Source organism: Corylus avellana, chromosome 4, assembly GCF_965113065.1.
Source record: "Corylus avellana chromosome 4, dhCorAvel1.hap1.2, whole genome shotgun sequence".
Taxonomy (NCBI): domain Eukaryota; kingdom Viridiplantae; phylum Streptophyta; class Magnoliopsida; order Fagales; family Betulaceae; genus Corylus; species Corylus avellana.
The window spans coordinates 25,317,130-25,337,985 of NC_142493.1; the positions used below are offsets into that span (position 1 = coordinate 25,317,130).

The 20,856-nt window shown below is 36.2% G+C and overlaps 2 protein-coding genes across 2 annotated transcripts; both read right to left on the reverse strand.

Moving 5' to 3' along the window:
* Positions 1-8,830: 8,830 nt before the first annotated feature.
* On the reverse strand, positions 8,831-16,983 carry LOC132178280 (uncharacterized). Its single transcript, XM_059590723.2, has 2 exons — positions 16,031-16,983; positions 8,831-9,819 (listed from the first exon to the last, which is right to left on the reverse strand). The coding sequence occupies exons 1-2, from the start codon at positions 16,981-16,983 to the stop codon at positions 9,090-9,092; spliced, it is 1,683 nt and encodes a 560-aa protein (XP_059446706.2). The 3' UTR covers positions 8,831-9,089.
* A 1,242-nt stretch (positions 16,984-18,225) lies between these two features.
* Positions 18,226-19,210, reverse strand: LOC132179508 (uncharacterized). The gene has a single exon (XM_059592245.2). It carries the CDS (start codon positions 19,203-19,205, stop codon positions 18,429-18,431), a length of 777 nt encoding a protein of 258 aa, XP_059448228.2. The 5' UTR covers positions 19,206-19,210; the 3' UTR covers positions 18,226-18,428.
* Positions 19,211-20,856: the final 1,646 nt, after the last annotated feature.

Sequence of the window (20,856 nt, forward strand, 5' to 3'; positions counted from 1 at the left end):
GCTGCTAGCTGCTGGAGGCAGTCGCTTCTTTACATTAGAGAAACTAGGATATGCTCATGGGCCAATAGCTAGAGCTTGTCTCACTTAATTAAGCTAATGGCATATGATTTTCTGGATGCACAGTATGAGTTGGCAACTCAACTGCTCTTATTTATAGCACGCATATATATAATTAATTTTATCATTTTCATATAAATTGATCAGTTTGGATGGACAGGTGGTGGGGGCTTGTAGGGCGGCTTGTAGTAGGGTGGCTTGTAGTGTGGGGGCTTCTTTCTGGGGGATATCGGTGGATTCTTATATGGTGGCGGCGGCGGCGGAGGAAACACCTTTCGTGGTGGCTTCACCGGCTTGTATGGGATTTTGACATTTTCCACCGGAGGGTGTCCTGGGTAGTGTCCATAAGGTGGTACTGGTGGCTTCTTTTTATAAGGCGGTGGTCGTACCACTATAGGAGGTTTGTAAGTTGGTGGCTTCTTAAGTGGAGGAGGCTTGTGCACTGGTGGTGGATACTTAAATGGAGGACGGCTGTACACCGGTGGTGGCTTCACGAGTGGAGGGGACTTGTAAATGGGAGCAGGTGGCTTATGCTCATGTTTGGGAGGCTTGTAGTAATCAGCAAGAGCTGAGGTGGCGAGAGCCACCAGGCCAAGGAGCAAGTAGAGTGGCAAGTATATTGCAGAAGACATTTTTTGATGGCGCAATTCAAAATAGCAAGAATGGACACCTTTTTATACTGGTTTGATGCCTTAATACGCTGTATACGTGTCAAAAGATGGCTCATTTTGTTCCACACAGTAGAAGAAACCAAAGTAAGAGGTTCACACTTCACATCTCCTCCTAGTACGATTCATTAATGAGTTAGGTATTGCTTGGTTTCATTGAGCCGTAATGTTGGAAAATTGGTGCCAATAATATTGTTTGATCCGATGGAGGTTTGCTCCTTAGAAAAGTACAAGGATTGATCAAATGAATGGTTTCCCTTTAAAGTCGAAGGAGGAAAGCGGAAAAAAAGAAAGAAAGTAGCCAATATTGGAAACTTTACTCAAAGGACAAATTTTGGCATGTGCTTGGACCATTTAAAGGCATTATGCATGGAAAAGAGAGTAGGGGACCAGGGGAAATTGAAATGCCGCATGGGACTCATTCGGTATGCATCAACATATATATTGGCAAATTTGTGGAGAATTTTCTCTATCACATCGTTTTATAGTAGCTTTAATCATCAGAATAACTGTTAAACTCGTTATAAGGTATCCGGCCAAAAGAAAAAAGGCAGATTGGCATTTTTTTAGGGTAATTAATATGCAAATTGGTTGCTTCAAAAGATCAAATATAAAGGAATTCCAAACAAATATAAGAGAGATTCAAAATAAACAAAAATGAGGCTTCCTCTACCATTATCCTAACCTCACTAATTATCGTTTAAAACATTAAAAAACATAACTTGTAATTTATTTTTTCATGCCTAGCATATATTAATTTATTTAGTTGTCCTAACGAGTCTTCATATTTTGAAATTGCTATATATATAATAATCATTCATCCACTCATCATTTGGGCTGGCTTAATTATTAGAATGGTAGCAAAAACATGAGAATCTATTTGCAGATTTGTTAAACCAACCTTGACATGAGTTCATTTCCAACTTGATTGAGACTAATTAATAGAATTATTGTTCTCCAAAATCTTAACCTTAGTATAATTGATACAATTAATATATTCAAAGAACAATCATATATAGGAAAAGTAACGTACTTAAAAGACCACTATCAGTACGTCACTTTTGATTATTTGAAAACAGACAGTTTACGAAAACACATTTTATAATTCCAAATGCACTTTGCTTTAATAGTTACATTATATAAATTTTTGGGGAAACTTCACTTTGGCCCCATAAACTTTCACTTATTTCGACAAGCCCTCCTAAACTTTTAAAACTCTCACTTTGGACCCCTAAACTTTTAATTTCTATCACTTTGGACCTATCTGTTAGTTTTCAACGTTAAACTCAAACGGAATGAATTTTTATGCCCATTATACCCTCAATCGGAAACTACACCGTTTTGGGCCCCAAAATTACAGCACCCACCCCAGCCTAAAACAACACCGTTTTTGGCATTAAAATTATTATTATTATTATTATTTAAAAAAAGGCAAAATATTAATTTTTTTTAAAAAAAAAGAAAAATCAGGGTGGCTCCAGCTACCCCTTGGCCAAAATGGGGTGGCAGGACCACCCCATTTTTGGCCAAGGGGGTGGTTGAACCACCTCAATGGCCAAGGGGATGGTCCGGCCACCCCCAAAAGGCCAAAAAAAAAAAAGAAGGGGGAATGGGTTTTTGGGCTTTTGGGGGTGGCCGAACCACCCCCAAGGGCCTAGGCCACCCCCTTCGGCCAGTATGGGTGTGGCCGAAACCACCCCAGGCCCTTGGGGGTGGTCCGGCCACCCCCAAAACCCATTTTGTCTTTTTTTTTTTTGGGATGACCAGACCACCCCTTTGCCATGGTGATGGCTCTAGCCACCTCGATTTTTTTTATTTGTTTTTATTTGCCTTTTTTTTAAAAAAAAAAAAAAAAAAAAAAAAAAATTAGATGCCCAAAACGGTGTCGTTTTGGGCTGGAGTGGGTTCTGTAGTTTTGGGTATTTTCGAAATTTCAAGTGAACTATGTGAGGGTATAATGGGCATAAAAATACAAACTGTTTGAGTTTAACGTTGAAAACTAACAGAGGGGTCCTAAGTGAGAGCAAATCAAAGTTCAAAGGTCCAAAGTGAGTATTTTGAAAGTTCAAGGAGGATTTGTCAAAATGGATGAAAGTTCAGGGGGCAAAGTGAAGTTTTCCCTAAACTTTTTTTTTTTTGTTCGAAGTTTGATTAATTCCTGATTGGTGAAATGATATCTATAGAAATTAGCAATCATTCTTCAAGACTATTATAGAGTGGCAAATATGCAGAAAACATTTTTTTATGGCGAAAAATAACTAGACTGGACACCTTTTTATACTGGTTTGATGAGGGCCTGCTCAATAAATTTTGAGCGCGATGGGTAATTAAGAGCACTTATATATATTTAAAAAAAAAAAAAAATTTGAATGAAGACTAATCTTATTCAAATAATTCTGAAAAAACAAATAGACATATAGAGTCAAAGACTCTAAAACATCAAAGAGCATAGGACTCTAAACAATAAGAGTAGATTGCTCTAAAATAACAATATCATGGATAAATTCTGGGATTTCATCCATCCAAATTCTAGAGACACCACCACTCTTAGCTACCTTTGCCAACCGTGCACCGCTTCATTAGCTTCTCTTTTTACATGGTCCACTTTCCAGCTTCTGAAGCCTAGCAAAATAGTTTGGATATCTTCATGAATTTGGCCATAACTGCACCATGGGGATCCCCTATTAATTGCTTGGACTACAATTTTTGAATCCCCCTCCAGATAAATATTTTGTAAGCCCAAATCACGACAAAACTTCAAAGCACATCGAGCTCCCATAGCCTCCCCAACCGTGGGATCTGGACAACCCTCTAAGAATTGGCATGAGGCTGCACACCTGCCCCATAAAGTCCCTGACAATAACACCTACGCCCATTCTATTTGAACCCACTTTCACAGCCACGTCCCAATATAAGAGCACTTATATTGGGCTCAATTGCTGGTCAAAATAGCTAAAAGTTTATTTTGAGCAAAAAATTATTTAAAAAAAAAAAAAAAAAAAACTCAACATCTTGTTAGCAAAAGTAGTTAAGGATTTGCTAAGTACGGTAGCTAATTACAATGCATACTTTATATTAATAAAAAAAATTAATTTGATTCTCGCTTATGTGGGAATAGTGAAAATGGATAAATAAATAATATTTTAAATTAAATAGTGTAAGTAAATAGTTAAAATAGAAAAAAACAAAAAACAAAAAAAAGTGTTCTTTTATTAAATATTTGCTAAGCCGGATGCAAATGCTCTAAATTTCTATATCCAAGTTTTTATAACATCTCACTTTCAATTGATAATGTGGTAATCATTTTATCTTTCTTTTGACATTGTTGATCTTAAATAGGATTTTAAGAACTGCTTGAAAGAATTAGACTTGAAGAAAAAAATAAAGAGAAAATTGAAATTTATAAAGAGTGATTTGTAACATAATGGAACATGATGTCAAAAAATGTAGGACGTTGAAGAGTACTTATCTACGTTGTTGTTGTTGTTGTTTTTTATTTTTTTTATTTTTTTTTTATTTTTGGGGACATTGAAGAGTTATCTACGACGTTGTTTTTGTTTTTTTTGTTTTTTTTGTACTGAGAGTTATCTCTATATTTAATTATATATGTTTTGCAAAATGCAAACAATCGAAATTTATGTATTTTGAAGGTTTTCCATATTCTTTTCGGCATTTAATTGAGATTAACGTTAGAGCGCATTGGAGACAATGATTTTTCATGTTCTAGTAACAATTTAATTGAAATTGATGGTTCCACATTGTAGAAAGTTATGCATGTTGGATTTTTACGAATGTGAAAATGGAAAAGTAAATAAGTGAACATTCCAAGAATTTTTATACGTTGAAAAATTTATGATGTTGGGGACCTTAATTATTAACTTTCATGGAAAGTCTATTCTCTATGAACTTCAATTGTACACTTAGAAATGGAATGATTACATGTTTAGATCTAAGGAATAGGATCCCTTCCAGTCTATTTTGGACTGAAGAATATTCAATTAATGGTCATGATCTCTTAAAGAGATCCTAAGGCCATAAATAGGACATCTGTCCCATTAATAAAAAAAAAGGGTTAAATACTAAATACCCATGGGGTTTTGTTGCTTTATTTTTTCTCCCCTAGGGGTTTGATTTTTATCACATGAGGTCCCTGTGGTTTTGATAATAGACCAAATTAATCCTCTGTCAGTTGTCCGTTAGTTGACTTAGCAGAAATTCACATGGATCAATCAAATGTTGACATGTTGCACATACTTAATTTTTTTTTTAAATTAAAAAAGAATGTATTTAAAAATAAAAAAAAATAAAAAAAATAGAGGGTGGCTCTTGGCCATTTAGGGGTGGCTCGGCCACCCCCTTTGGCCATGGGGGTGGCTAGACCACCCCCATCTGGTCGGATGGGGGTGGCTCTTGGTGCCCAAGGGGGTGGCCGAAACCACCCCAGTGGGTACTGAGGGTGGCTTGGGCACCCCCATGGAGCTTAGGGGGTGGCCGAAACTAAAAGAAAAGAAAAAAAAAAAATCATTTGGCTCTTGGGGGTGGTCGGACTAAGGGTCATGTGGTGGTCCGGCCACCCCTGGCCGGCCATTGGGATGGCTCTCAAGCCACCCCCAGCTAAAATTGGGTGGTTCAGCCACCCTCTTATGGCCAAGATGGGGTGGCCAGCCATCCCTTATTTTTCTATTTTTTTTTAATTTAAAATATCGTTTTTTTTTTAAAAAAAAAAAAAAAATTTGTAGTGGGACATGTGTCCTATTTGTAGCTTTAGAATTTCTAAGAAGAAATTTCAGCCATGAACTAGATATTCACTGGTCCATTATGGACTAGAGATGATCCTATTCCCTAGATCCAACAAATTGTACACTTAATGAATAAATGATTCTCACATGCTAATAGATTTGACAATTTATTAAACCAATTTGTAGCTAATTTTTGTCTTCTTTTATTTTATTTTTTATTTTTTTGTATAATTATTATTGTTATTACCGTGCACAACAATAATAAATATATGAAACCGAAAAGAGAGATCAAGAGAGAGTCGAGACACAAATTTATATAATTTGGCAGTAGCCTAGCTTAGACGACGGCCTAAGTTGCACTGATGATTGGGTTAAGCTGGCCCTAGGTTTGATGCCTTTATTAGCAGTAGACGTGTGTGTCAAAAGATGGTCCAATTTTTTTTTTTTTTTTTTGATTTGGTATGATTCATTAATGTGATAGGTACCATTGTAAAGATGAAAGTATTAATTGGTACAATGTTAGATGGAGAATGGAGCGGTGGAGCCGATCGATGGAGCACAAGAATTGATCAGATGCATGGTATTCCAAACATCTAAAGTCGCAAATTAAAGGAGGTAATTAGTGGAAGCAGCTGTTGGAAACTTTACTCGGAGAACAAATTTTGACATGTAAGTTGACCATATTAAGGCACTATGCATGATGAAGAGAGAGTAGGGGACTATTGCACTAAAAAATAAATAAATAAATAGCCACTTTCACTATAAATGCGTGGAATTAAGCAGCCATTAAACACTAGTAAAAAAGGTTCCTGACGTTTGATTCTTGGCACATGATAAGGGTTAGGAATCCGGCCAGTGTCGGCAAAATAATAACATTGCGTATAAGTTATAACCTACACCAGGCTATTCCAGCGTAATTATTTTTACTTTTTTGCGCCAGGAATGTTTTCTGATCACTCCCCCACTATAGATTAATTATAGTATTTCAGCCCTATTTCCCATCAGGGAATTTAGAAGCTGAGTTTAAACATTGGCCGGGGCTGCTTGGTTAAAGTAAAAAAAAGCAAAAGATGGCGTAGAAAAGTTTTAAAGAAAAAAAAAGGTTATTCCTTGAATTAGCTAGGTAACTTCAATCTATACAATGCGGAGACAAATTCCAGGGAGAAATGCATACATGCAGTTAATGTATATATAATGAGGAAAAAAAAAATGCATATATATATATATGTGTGTGTGTGTGTGAAGAGAAATACATCTAAATATGACAACTGAAGATTATGACATAAATGTTGTGGTGTTGGAGCTTTGCTTTGTCCTTGTCATTATCAGGTTGTTGTCGTTTAGGATAGCGTCGATCACCGATATTTTAGCAGCTATTGACAACCACCTACTTTAATTGATTTAATTGATATTTCGCAATTTTGCACAGAGAAGGACTTCATGAGCACTAAAGTAATCGTTGCATATTCTGTATCTGTAGTAATGATCATGCAGGTCATTAAATGTTATGTTAATATCTCTCCTGCATTTGTTTTTATTTAATAGGTTTTCTGTCAGCTCTATCTTTGCAAGTACAGTTAATTTCCATTATTGTTCATCACACGATTCTGGTTGGTGTGTGTCGGTTCTAAAATCTCTCATCTTCTAAAATCTTCTTTTCTTCAGTACTATCAACTATACTAGCATCCAACGCCACCTCCTCTGCGAAATAACTTTTACCCTTTGATTGTTGCCAACTAGCTTCCTCATTTGAATGATTAGCTACTATACACTGTTAGTTGTTAGAATATGTTTTGGAAATTGACTTTATTGGGCTACTAAATATCTTATTGATTTTAGGAAATAAATTATTATTTTGATTTATTTTGAGTGCTTATAAATTATTTTTTTATACCACATAGAGTTATTTATAATTTAGGCCAATTATCAAGATCAATTTTACATTTATTCCAATTATAAAGAACAAAACCCGCACGTAGTAGTGTCATAGAAAGACTCAATTTTCATACTCCTAAAATCATTCACAAACGAGAAAGTAATACTCTATTCTGGTAAAAAAATCGAAAATTAAAAACTTAAAAGTGAAAAATCTCAGTGACGTGTCGAGTTGATCTTCTGTCACATTTTTCTTTTTTTCATTGTCTTTGTTGTTGGTTTTAATATCATTGTTGTAGTCATGCCATGTTTTTCTGAGGTTAATGCAGTGGCAACCATTTGTTTTTTCTCCTTCATTTACCTTTAATTTTTCAATTTTTTTTTTCTTCTTCTTACTTCTTTTCTAATTGATGCTTTTGCAACCTAAATTAATAAATTAATGCTATTATTTATGCCCATTTATCACATCACGTCCCATGTAAAATAGTTGTGGAAAGTAATATATATTACTCAACTTCATTCAGCTTTCAACTCCTAGCCAATGACATGGAAGTTAGGTTTCGACTGTCGACTGAGGTGCATCATTTGCTGTTTGGAACGATAGGAGATATAGGTTGGATCCCATGCGATCCCTTAACAGTTAACATAATGATTACTAAAGTTGAAGCATTGAAAAAAAAAACAGGAGGGGACCATGACAATAAAATCTTTGAGATTGTGTTGCAATTTTCTTGTAAAATGCATGTACGTCTCCTCGATCCATGTTGGTTTCAAACTTGAAAGCCACATTAATGGAGAGGCATTCACTATTTTGAATCGCACCCTTATTACTAGTTCATCATCATCATCATCATCACTATCCTGATCGAGGACAAGTTTTCTAGATTTTCATTTATTATTCAATTTGTCCATTTAGCAAGTCTTGAGCTATAACATCGATGTTCCTCGGTGTTCACGCAATCTGGTTCACAGTGATCATTTGATAACACTAACACTAGAGGCTCACTAGAAGTAGAACAATCACTTATTAATTTTGCTTTAAAATTGACAACAAATTAGTCACATGGCGCAGATTGTCAAGTTTCACAACCAATAAAATATCCTGAAATTTTTAAGCGATATTCTGGCCCGGTTTTGAGCATATCTTACTCTTAAATCATTTTATTTAAATTATCATTTATTTTAAAAGTTTTAATTGATAAAAAAAACTGTTAATTTAATCATTTAATTATCATAGTTTCTTAGTATTAACTAACCTAGTTCATGTTTTTTGCCTTAGTTAATCTTTTTGAGATTTGGCAAACAGGATAGAGGAAGATAAATAGTTATGTATATATATATATATATATATGTCATCATTTCATTACTAATTAAATGTGACGTGTCTATTTTTTCTGTCCACCAACCAAATCTCCATGCAGCAAAAACAAAACCAATTTTCTTAATTGAGCTTAATTAGAAGGTACTATTATGTGAAAAAACACAAACGCATTGGTGAAAAGAAACATAGATTATGGATAGCCATAAAATACTGACGATGGCACTCACTGCATGCTTTAAATTAGAAAATTCGGATGTGCTCATCAGACAGTTACAAGCAGAACAACCTGGCCTGCAACAACTAATGACCTGAGAAAACCTTATTACTAGTAATTAATGCTTGATACAAGGAAGCTTGCATACTGAGTAGCGATCATCAGCTCTTATTTCTATTGGTTATGCGTCGAAGGCTTGCGGTGCAAACTAGGCATTAATTTGTGGTAGGTGGCTTCCCGTATGGTGGTGGAGGGAAAACCTTCCGGGGTGGCTTGTGAGGATCTTGACCTTTCTCCGGGGGAGGGTGGCCATAAGGCGGCGATGGCAGGTGCTTTGGTGGTGTTGGTGGTTGAGGCTTGTACACCGGGGTTGGTGGCTTGTGAGGATCTTGACCTTTCTCCGGGGGAGGGTGGCCATAAGGCGGGGATGGCAGGTGCTTTGGTGGTGTTGGCGGTTTGTGTTCTGGTGGTGGATATTCTCCTGTTTTGGGCGGTAGAGTTGGATGCCCTACTTTAGGTGGCTGATAAACAGGGGTTGGTGGCTTGTGTTCTGTGGGTGGCTTGCTCACCGGAGGGGGTTTGTAAACAGGAGCAGTTGGTGGCTTGTGTTCTGTGGGCGGCTTGCTCACCGGAGGGGGTTTGTAAACAGGAGCAGTTGGTGGCTTGTGTTCTGTGGGTGGCTTGCTCACCGGAGGAGGTTTGTAAGCAGGAGGAGTTGGTGGCTTGTGAATGGGAGCGGGTGGATTGTAAACCGGAGTTGGTGGCTTGTGAATGGGAACGGGTGGATTGTAAACCGGAGTTGGTGGCTTTTGGTAATCGGCATTGGAGGTGGTGGCCGTGAGAGCAGCCACGGCAAGAAACAACAGTAGGAAGTGTGTGTTAGACATATTGATCTTTGGCAATGATCCTGATGATGATTCAAAACAAGTGAAACGGGCACCATTTTATAATGGTTTTGGCGCCTTCGTCGGTGGTGTAGGGTGTCAAAGTCGTGCCTTTCTTTCCACACGTAATTTGGGAAGATGCATAATTTCTTAAATTTTAGGTAACAGTGGGGTCCGTTTTGGGTCCCTGTCGGTTGAAAACTTGGAAATTTGAGGAAATGGGGATATTTGAGTGGAGGTGACATTATCTTTAACTATTCCTTTTGGCTACGTGAAGGCGGCTCAATGAAAATATATAGAGGGCAAGACAAAAAGTTACAATGAGATATTTTTAATTTGAGAAATGTCTACCTACACCCTCAAACTATCATTCAATTAACAATATTTTTTCAAATTTTCAATTGTGATAATGTCACCCAAGACAAGCAAAAATATAAAAATTTTCCAATATATTTCTTAATAAGATAAAAATACCTTTAGAAATTCAAGAAAACAAAAACAAAAATTTTAATTTTAAAAACGATTTTTTTTTTTTTTTTTTTTTTTTAAAAAAAAAAATCTAAACAAATTTTTTTTTTTAAAAGGAAATTTTTATTAAAAAATTATATTATATATATTTTTTAATTTTTTTCTTATAAAACGGATTTTTTTTTTTAAAAAAAGTTTAAATTTGACCACCCCTTGGATTATATATATTAGTTTTTTTTTTTTTCCTAGAAGTTTTAGTATTTTTTGTGTTTATTTTACTAAAGGTAGTTTTGTTATTGGGGGAGGAGATATTGATAATGTTTTGATAATTTGAGAGAAACATTATCAATTAGGTGATAGTTTAAGGATGATATATTATATATATATATATATATATATATATGTGGGCTCTTTGAAATGCATAATTAGGAATCGAATAACTTTTTTCTTTTTTTTCAAAGTTAAACCGCCTAATTTCTTATTAAATGTCAACATGCACGTGGACCTTATCATGATATGGATGCATGATTAAGGGTAATCAAAAGAGTCGGTGGTAATTTAATGATCATATAATATACTGCTTAACTTGGTTAGGATTTGAGCATGGACCATTACGTAAACGTGTCCATTTCGAAGATTTTGCACTTTCTTGTCTCATACTAGAAAAATTTGTCTTTTAATTACGCATACGTGTTTCTTGATTTCTCACGTAGATGGAGACTTTGATGTGTCTACACCCCTAACAATAATTAAAAGAGATTAATTAAATAGCTGAATGTTTTAGGGATGGTGGGAACATGGGCTCGTCCTAGGGTCTCATCATTATTGACAAATGCAGAACCCATTTCAATAATATACGAAAATATTAATTATAAGGATAGACATCTACGAATTTAAGGCGACAAATCAGGCTCTTTGTGAACCCTTTGAAAACCTTTGCTTCAAACGATAGTATTGATTATGGTATTTGTGCAAATGAAATAGGCAAGATGTGCTTCTTCGAGATGTTGCTTGGGGTAGAGAAAAATTTGCTTTATGTGTATGTTAATCCATGATTAATGTCTTCTTAATGTGGGGCTGCTGAGGTGTTATAATCTATTTTTCTTAACTTTTTGACGTCCTTACTTAGACCATTCAGTACTATATGATATTACTAATTAAATTGCTCTGATACCATTTACAAAAAAGACTAATCAATTTAGAACTTTATAAAATTGTATATATAAAGCTTAGTTCTTGTATAGAACAAGGTTATCTTTTAAAAGAAACAATAGAACAAGTTTGTCACTCAACCATGGAAGATGAAATACATATTCAGAGAAGAAGAAGCCAGAAAAGTGATGCTTGACACCGACAGAACACGTACATGTATCAAACTGCTTGAACCCGTTGTTTATTAGTTGATTTATCTGTATCATGCATTGACGTTCAAATATTACCGAATTAAATAAACCTTGTCTTTTTGAATTTGCAGAATGACGCAAGGGATGAGGTCAATTATAATTTGATGAGTTTAGAATATAGTTATTCGGATTATATTTGTGGGTCCATAGAATATAAAGTGTGTTAGTGATAAATTATATTATAGTTAATTGTAATCTCACTATCACATAATCAGAAATAGTTAAATACAGGGCGCCTTAAAACTAGTTTGGTGAATATTTGACCAATATATATAGTTCACCAACTCCACATCACTCACACTCGAATTAGTGAATACCCAACTTCAAAGAAACTGGAGCCATGCAGCAATTCTAACACAATACAGATTTGTTTGGATTGGGCCACTACAGAGCGGCGCACAAACCCAAATCCCATCAGAAACGGTATTGAATTTGTATTGAGGCTTTTAATCCGGCCCAACAAGTTCAACCAAATAGTGGCCAACTGGCCATTTATTTATTTTATAAATTAATTTCTTTTGGATAAATAAAATCATTTTCCGACCAGTCAGGCCAATACAATAATTGTCTTACCTAGTTCTGCATGTACTTGGTTGTGTTAGCACTCCCTACGACGTCGTAACACCTAATAAATTTATTTTACCACAGATCGATAAACGGTATTTACTTGGCCTGTGAATTGTCTGTCAACCAGAATTTTCATGTGCGAAAAATTAAGCAACACAGAAATTTCTTGAGCTTAGCGCCGAATAGCAATCAAAAAAAGCATATACATATTAAAAGAAAGAAATATATATTATAGAACAACAGTACTGCTGGAGGCAGACACTCCTTTACATTACAGAAACTAGGATATATATTAATATAAATGCTCATGGGCCACAATCAAGGTACAAACTATTATGAGGTAGGGAAGGGATAATATAATGTGCTTTTTTTTTTTTTTTTTTCTCCTGAATATAGCATATGGTAGATGATTTTCTGGATGCATAGAATGAGTTTGCAACTCATGATCAACTGCCCTTATTTTTAGCACGCATATAATTTATCATTTTCATATATCAGTGTGGACGGAATGGTACTAGTGGTGGTGGGAAGATTAGCCTCTTAGGGTGTTGGAAGATTGGCTTCCTTATAGGAGGTCATCGGGGCGGGTGCGGCCCGGGGTGTGGGAAGATTGGCTTCCTTACTGGAAGAAATCGGGGCTTGAATATTGGGATTTCGATATTTTCCACCAGAGGGTGTCCATGAGTTGGTGGCAGCTTGTGCTTAGGAAGTGGCGGAGGTTTGTAAAATGGGCCAGGTTGGTAACTTTTCAAGTGGAGGAGGCATGTACACCGGTGGTGGATGCACAAATGGTAAATTGTTTTCTTTTCACTTTCGCTAAATTAGTTGAAGGTTAGCTAAAATACATTTGGTACTACTCCTTATTTAATATTTTTTTCTCTCCCTTCTCTCCATTTTTTCTCTCCAAGAGGTACATTACCAAAAATTTAATAAAAGAAAGAATAAAATATAATATTTAAAAGAAAGTACATAAGAGAATAGATAATCTATTAATTAGAATTTGTATGAAAAATTAATAGGTAAAATAGAAAAGAGTACATATTATTGCTGGAGACGCTCATTAGGTTAGCCAAAATAACATTTACTATAAAAAAATCTCAAAAAAAAACTCAAAATCCGGTTCGCCAAAAAAACCAAACCTCCATCAGTTCCACCGCTAGCTCCATTTTTGATCAAACATTGCCGATTGCACCAATACTACTCCAACTTCAAATTTACGACTCAATGGTACTTGTCACAATAATGAATCATACTAGCTCCTTAGAAAAAATCTTTTGACACCCACGGCCACGGCAGTTCAATCCGTAGGTGACTTAAATGGTCGTTTAATGCCCATAATTAATAATTGTACAATAATTTTTTTTTCAAAGCTTTAATATAGTAAAAGTTAATAAATAATTTCTAATTAAGGCCTTCGGTGTTCATGTACATAAAGATAATCTGACCCTTCTTCCTCTTCTATAAAACATGACCATATTAACAAATTTGTGGAGAATTTTTGCTATCACATCTTTTTAATGATGATTAACTGTCAAACTCGTAGAGAAATGTATTAGAATATGCTAGACATATTGGCTTTTTTTTAGACATGTACAAAAATTGCCAAAAGGTCATTGACTTTCACTATACACCTTGTGAGTTGTGGCTCCTGTAGCCCTATAGATTAATCATAGTATTCCAGCCCTATTTCCCATCAACCCTATCAATGTAATCAAGTTTGTTTTTTGTTTTTTTTTTTTCTTTTTCTAATCATAATCAAGTGTATTTGTCAAATGCGCGCGCGCACACACACATATATATATATATATATATGCTGCCGACTGAATACATTAATTTGAATTCAAATATTACAACTGAAGATTAAGTCGAAGTTGCTGTGCTGATGAGCTTTGCCCTATAATTTTTTGCTTAATTGTGATGGATATTATTTATCAAGCTAGCCACCAATGTTTTAGGTCCAAATGCAATTGCATTTATTGACAAATTTTGATTGAAGTTGAAATTTCAAACATTCACGTACAATCGCGCAACTATTAACCAACCTCTACTCTTAGCTTTGTTTTGCAATTTGGACTTGTAGGTCTACACTGAGGTGAGTACCTACCTGGACCATGGCATATTCTACCGCATCCTCTCATTCCTCTTTGTCTCTCGTAATGTTAAGAAGCCCATAACATAAAAATATGGGAAATGCTAGTGCTGAAAAAATAGTTGAGAGCAGTAGCTTCCCAACCATTTTTCCTCAATTTAGAGAATAAAACTATTTTTTGATTTCCTATAAGAAAACACTTCACAATAGATTTCTTTATTTTTTTCTATATGAATTAAATACTATGTCTTTTTATTGTTACAACTAGTGAGAAAGAAGAGAGATTTGTTGGGACATGTGAAGGAGAGAGGAGAGAGAATCATTTTTTTATAATTTAATAATGCATTGGGCATTTACAATGTTTCCCAATGCATTGAAAATCATTTTTTTTTTATATATTTAAGGCTTCTGATGTGAATTTTTTTTTATAATTTTTTTGAAATTTTTCCTAAACATAGGAAAGAGAATGAGTTATAGAGAGTCTGCTGCTAGTGCTCTAAGTAGGAATGGCATGAATCACAACTTTCAAAAGCACATCCTTACCAGCCTGTAATTATAGAAACTTTTCATTCCATCCATTAATCTTAGCCCAATTTTTTTTTGCAAAGCTGAGAAAGACCTAACTCGATTGAGATTTTCTAATAAGAGCTGACAACCCAAAATACTTTTCATAATGTAGTGTGGAACTCACTCCCCACATATAAAATATGTTCTTTAGCTTCAACTCTAGTGTTTTGACTAAAGAAAATTGAAGTATTTTCTCTATTAAGCTTTTAACCTGAAGCTTGTTCATAAATCTGCAAAATCTCTTGGAGCCGCATCCATTTAAAAAGATTTGCTTTATAAAATAACATGCAATCATTACTAAAGAAAAGAGGGTCACATTAATACCTCCCCTAGTCACAGCCAAGCCTGTAATACGAGTATCCAGCTCAGCTTTTCTAAGTAGGGAACTAAAGACCTTTAGCACAAATTATGAAAAAAATATGGGAAATGGGATTTTCTTGTCTAATACCCCGAGATGGTAAAATAAGTTCATAAGGTTGCCATTAACCAAAACGGAATAAAAGATAGTTCTAACACACATCATTGCCAATTTAATCCACCTTTCTGCAAAGTCAAGTTTTCTCATCATAGCCTTCAAATAATTAAATTTGTATATTAAACGCATCGTACGAGGACTTTTGGTCTTATAAACTAAAATGCCCCATTTATTACCCCCCTCACTCCTTAGAAAAGTGGGGTTTTCGAATTTAGTGGGCTCTATTTTTTCCGTTGCGGAATGCATAAATATGAAGAAAGAAAAACACTTGCATTGCTAACCAAAATGAATGTCTCTTGCATGCAATCATGCTCAGATCGATAAACGGTATTTACTTGGCCTATGCCTCGTCTGTGTCTACCAAAATTTTCATATGCCGAGAAAACACTGAAATTTATTTAACTTAGTGCAGTATATATATATATATATAAATAAAGCCAGAAAGCATATGCATATTAAAAGAAATACATGATCTATATATATATCATGGGACACTAACTATTGTCAGGTGGATAATATCATGAGCTTCTTTTTTATTTTATTTTATTTTATTTTTTCTCAATTATATAGCAAATGGTACATGATTTTTTGGATGCACAGTATGAGTTGGCAATTCAACTGCTCTTATTTCTAGCACGCATATAAACTGATCAGTTTAAATGGAATGGTGGTGGGGGTGGGCGATTGCAGTGCGGCCTAGTGCGGCCTGGGGTGTGGGATGGGTGGAAGCCGAGCTTTGGAATGTGAGAACGGGATTTCGACGTTCTCCACCGGAGGGCAGTGTCCATAAGGTGGTGGTGACTTGTGCTTAGGAAGTGGCGGAGGTTTGTAAAATGGGGTTCGTGGCTTGTGTTTAGGGAAAGGCTTCTTCACTACTCGAGGTGGCTTCTCAAGTGGAGAAGGCGTGAACTTCGGTGGTGGCTTCTCAAGCGGAGGAGGCTTGAACTCCGGTGGTGGCTTCTCAAGTGGAGGCTGGTTGTACACCGGAGGTGGCTTCTCAATTGAAGGAGGCTTGAACTCCGGTGGTGGCTTCTCAAGTGGAGGCTGGTTATACACCGGAGGTTGCTTCTCAATTGGAGGAGGCTTGAACTCCGGTGGTGGCTTCTCAAATGGAGGCTGCTTGTACACTGGTGGTGGCTTCTCAAGTGGAGGAGGCGTGAACTTCGGTGGTGGCTTCTCAAGTGGAGGAGGCTTGAACTCTGGTGGTGGCTTCTCAAGTGGAGGCTGGTTGTACACCGGAGGTGGCTTCTCAATTGGAGGAGGCTTGAACTCCGGTGGTGGCTTCTCAAGTGGAGGCTGGTTGTTCACCGGAGGTGGCTTCTCAATTGGAGGAGGCTTGAACTCCGGTGGTGGCTTCTCAAATGGAGGCTGCTTGTACACCGGTGGTGGCTTCTCAAATGGAGGATGCGTGAACTTCGGTGGTGGCTTCTCAAGTGGAGGAGGCTTGAACTCCGATGGAGGCTGCTTATACACCGGTGGTGGCTTCTCAAATGGAGAAGGCTCGCAAATAGGAGGAGGCTTCTCAAATGGAGGAAGCTTGTAAATAGGAGGAGGCTTGTAAATAGGAATAGGTGGTTTGAAGTAATGAGCAAGAGCTGGAGTGGTGAGAACAACCAAGCCAAGGAACAAGTAGAGTGGTAAGCATGCTGAAGACATTTTTGATGGCGAAAAATAAGAAGAATGGACACCTTTTTATACTGGTTTGATGCCTTTATTGGCAGCAGACATATCAAAAGATATATGGTCAATAAAAAAGTAATATAATTAAGGTTTAAACGACTGTGAAATGTTCACGGATTATGATCATAAGAAAGTAGTGATCATCACGGGCTATATATGTATCTTAATTAATGAATGTGAAGCACATCTACCATTTCACCCACCTATATGAAGATATCATGCAAAAATATTTGAGATGATCTTCTTTTTTGTGTTGCTTTGTTTGCATGCCTTTACTAGGTAAGGTAACCGCCCATTTGAAGACAGTTTCCTCTTCCTGATCACCATGAAGAAACAACAACCCCCCACCCCCTCTTCACGAGGCATGACACATGCCTGCAAGTCAAAAGTTATTTTTCTTAATCCTATAATAAATTTGAGTAAATAATATTTACATTTGGTTTGTTATGTTAGGATAAAAATTTGCTGCCAAACACCCATCAAATGTTTTTTTTAAAAAAATATAAATTATAAAAAAGAATATTTTTATATTCTTCAAAATTTGGTTCTACTATATATGTCAACCTCCAAAGTTATATCTTCTTTTGATCGTCAAAGCAAAACTCATTATATACCATTCTTCGGAGGGACAACTTTGTATTACAAGCAATGTTATAAAATAAAAAATCAATTGCAAGTATGATTTTTATTCTTGGCTGACAAATTTTAGAATAGGATCCTCTGCATTTTATATGAAAACTCTGTTGCGTTGTATTCTTAATTACCATCATCGTTCCAATTAATGCACATCAAGAAATTTTGTAGAATGCAATTTCCATTTTTCTCCCTTTGGATATGTCTATATAGTTAGATAAATCCACAACATTAAGATCATTTCCAATAAAAGAGCTAAATGTTACTTTTATCTAAAATACCTATTCAAATGTTTAAAAAACACATTACAATATTGAATTAGCCAAAAGAAAATGTAAAATAGATATTTGATTGGAAGAGTTAAAAAAAAAAAAAAAAAAAAAGCTAAATGTAGCAACACTTTTGAAGTGAGCCATTTTATTTTTTATTGTTTCTCTCACCTGTTTTCTCTTTTCATAAATCTTTTCATACTTTTTTTCCCGCATGTTCTCTTATGTGGTCAATTAGTCTTGTTTATCGTTAATTGATTAGAAAATAATAATAATAATAATAATAATAAATAATAATAGAGAAATGCATCGCACGTGATAGAAAAAGGATTCATTGAAATACTAAAAACGAGTACGTACACAACGTAGGTGAACATAGTCTACATAGATGAGTACCATGTTGTAGCTATAGTAACTGTTCCATGTATAGAAACAGTGACTCATAATAAAGGTAGCATATGCTGCAGCTCTTATTAATTTCTACAAATATATAAACATGCATGCATGCACTGATCATGATCAGTTCGCTGGTGGAGGTTTGTGGGGTGGCTTGTGAGACGGACTTGGCGGCTTCTTTTCGGGCGCGGTTGGAGCCTTCAACTTCCGAGGTGTGTTGTGGGAGTCCTTGCCATCCTCCACTGAAGGGTGTCCCGGGTGATGATTATGGGGTGGCTTGTGCTCTGGAGGTGGCTTCTCTCCCTTACCCTTAGGCTTAGGAGCTTCATCTTCTGGAATTGGTGGCTTGTGTTTCGGAGGTGGCTTTTCTCCCTTGGGAGGTTGAGGTTTGCCATCCAAACTTGCTGAATTTTGTTGTTCAAGGGAAGACAACTCCAGTAAACGGCGTCCAGGGTGATGATCGTGGGGTGGCTTGTGCTCCGATGGTGGCTTCTCTCCCTTACGCTTGGGAGGTTCGTCAAACGGCTTGGTTGGTGGCTTGTGTTCTGGGAACGGCTTCTCTTCTTTGTCAAGTGTGGATGTTGGTGGCTTGTGTTTCGGGGGTGGCTTTGGACGTTTGCCATCCAAACTGGGCGAATTCTGTTCAAGGGAAGACGACTCCAGTAAATGGCGTCCAGGATGATGCTCATGCGGTGGCTTGTGCTCCGGTGGTGGCTTGTCTCCCTTACCCTTGAGAGGCGGTTTGTGTTCAGGAAATGGCTTCTCCCCGTGATCAAGTGGGGTCGGAGGTTTGTGTTTAGGAGGAGAATGGGGCTTGGAAGGCTCGTGGCGGTCAGCTAGTGAGGCAGTGCTGAGAAGCACCACCCCAAGGAGCAACACTAGACAGTATTTGCTACTCATTTTTTGCTTTCTCGATGGTTTGAAAACAAGAAGAATTGTTAGGCTTTTATAATGCATCAGAGCCAAATATACTACGTCATGTCATATGTCATTACGCATTTCGCATTTTTTGTGAAAGGGTGTATACACACTTCGAAGTCAAATAAGTGTTCTTCTTCAGTATTTTCTATGTGTAGGAGGGGTCCATTTGGATCCAAATGAGTTCAAAAGTTTGACAATATGCATGCACCAAGGCTGTTCTTCCTGGTGAAGGCTAGAGTGATGAGAAATAAACTAATTTAGCTCTTCCCCGCACATTCGCCATTTGGGTCCTAATAGCATGAAATCTCAATTAGAATCAGATATATATATTATAAAGTTATTAAAAGCTTATTTCTTCAAAATTATTAGGGATCCATATATATTATTCCCACCAAAAGGTCCAAGCAATTATAAGAAATGAAGAGCGTCCACATATTGCTCATTTAACATGTACGTACACAATCTTCATCGAGGCGTCTCAGTTGGAAGTATGAGCAAAACTGAGTAGATCGAGTAGGAAATTAAAAGAAATTCCTATTGAGATAGGTGGCGAAGTGGCGAAAAGCTTACATTATTATGATTCATGGACAATCAAGCTATCATCACGTGCAATAATATTTTAAGTCTGACGTGTGGCCTCGTTCAATCAATCTATATAAATATGTCGTCATGTCATATGTCAGCTACTTTCGATTTACTCCGCGGAAATCCCACAAGGACATGCTTCATGTTTCTCCGTTCCCACTTACTTCGGTGACTTTACTGCATCATGTCGGCACACCGCATCACAAGGGGTTAAAAGAAAGATGCAAACAAGTCAGTAATTGCCAATTGTCATTATTTTAATTGACTACTATGCACCAATCAGCTTAAAAAATGGTAGACAAATATATCAATCTTTAAAGTAGTCTCTTGCTCATTCACAAATGAGTGTGAACCGTTGAAGATAGAGGCCCACCGATCTTGTGGTGGTTAAATATTTGGTTTTGGGCTCAATGGCACCAAATCATGGAGATGCATGTGGTCATTAAAAAAACGCCACTTTATTTTAAATTCTCCGACATTTAAAATAATAATAATAATTAAAGCCGCCAAAAATTGTATATATATTGGCATATTTTCTTAAGATGCCGATAATTTTTCGGCATAAATCTACGTATGCGTGTTAAGGAATAATCTTACATTGCTTGTAGATAAGACTTTGGGCATATTTATACGGAGTGAGCAACACTCTTATAGATCTGGTTTTATAAAATGAGTTAGGTCCACAAATTTTTTCATGGTATCAAAGCCTACCACAAGATGAATGGGGCTTACACTACTTATCCTATAACAAGGATCAGGAAAAATACGGGCCTGCACGTGAGGGAGAATATTTAAGAATAATCTCATATTGCTTGTGCATTAGACTTTAGGCATATTTATAAAGAGTGGTCAACCCTTTCTTATAGAACTGATTTTATGAGATGAATTAGGCCTACTAATTTCTTCAACGCTCGTGAATTAATTCTCAATGTTATTATAAAAAGTGCTACAAATTAGTTTGAAAATCATTAAAAAAAAAAAAAAAAAAAAAAAGCTACCTCATTGTTCAAATTAGTTCAGAGGCGTCGTTTTATTGCTTAAGTTT

What these genes read in the sequence shown, in the direction of transcription:
- LOC132178280 (XM_059590723.2), bottom strand. Translation starts at nt 16,983, where the DNA reads ATGTCTTCAGCATGCTTACCACTCTACTTGTTCCTTGGCTTGGTTGTT. An exon ending in CCCATCCCACACCCCAGGCC is followed by an intron (nt 9,820 to 16,030) that starts GCACTAGGCCGC and finishes AAAACCATTATA; the next exon opens with AAATGGTGCCCGTTTCACTT.
- LOC132179508 (XM_059592245.2), bottom strand. Translation starts at nt 19,205, where the DNA reads ATGAGTAGCAAATACTGTCTAGTGTTGCTCCTTGGGGTGGTGCTTCTC.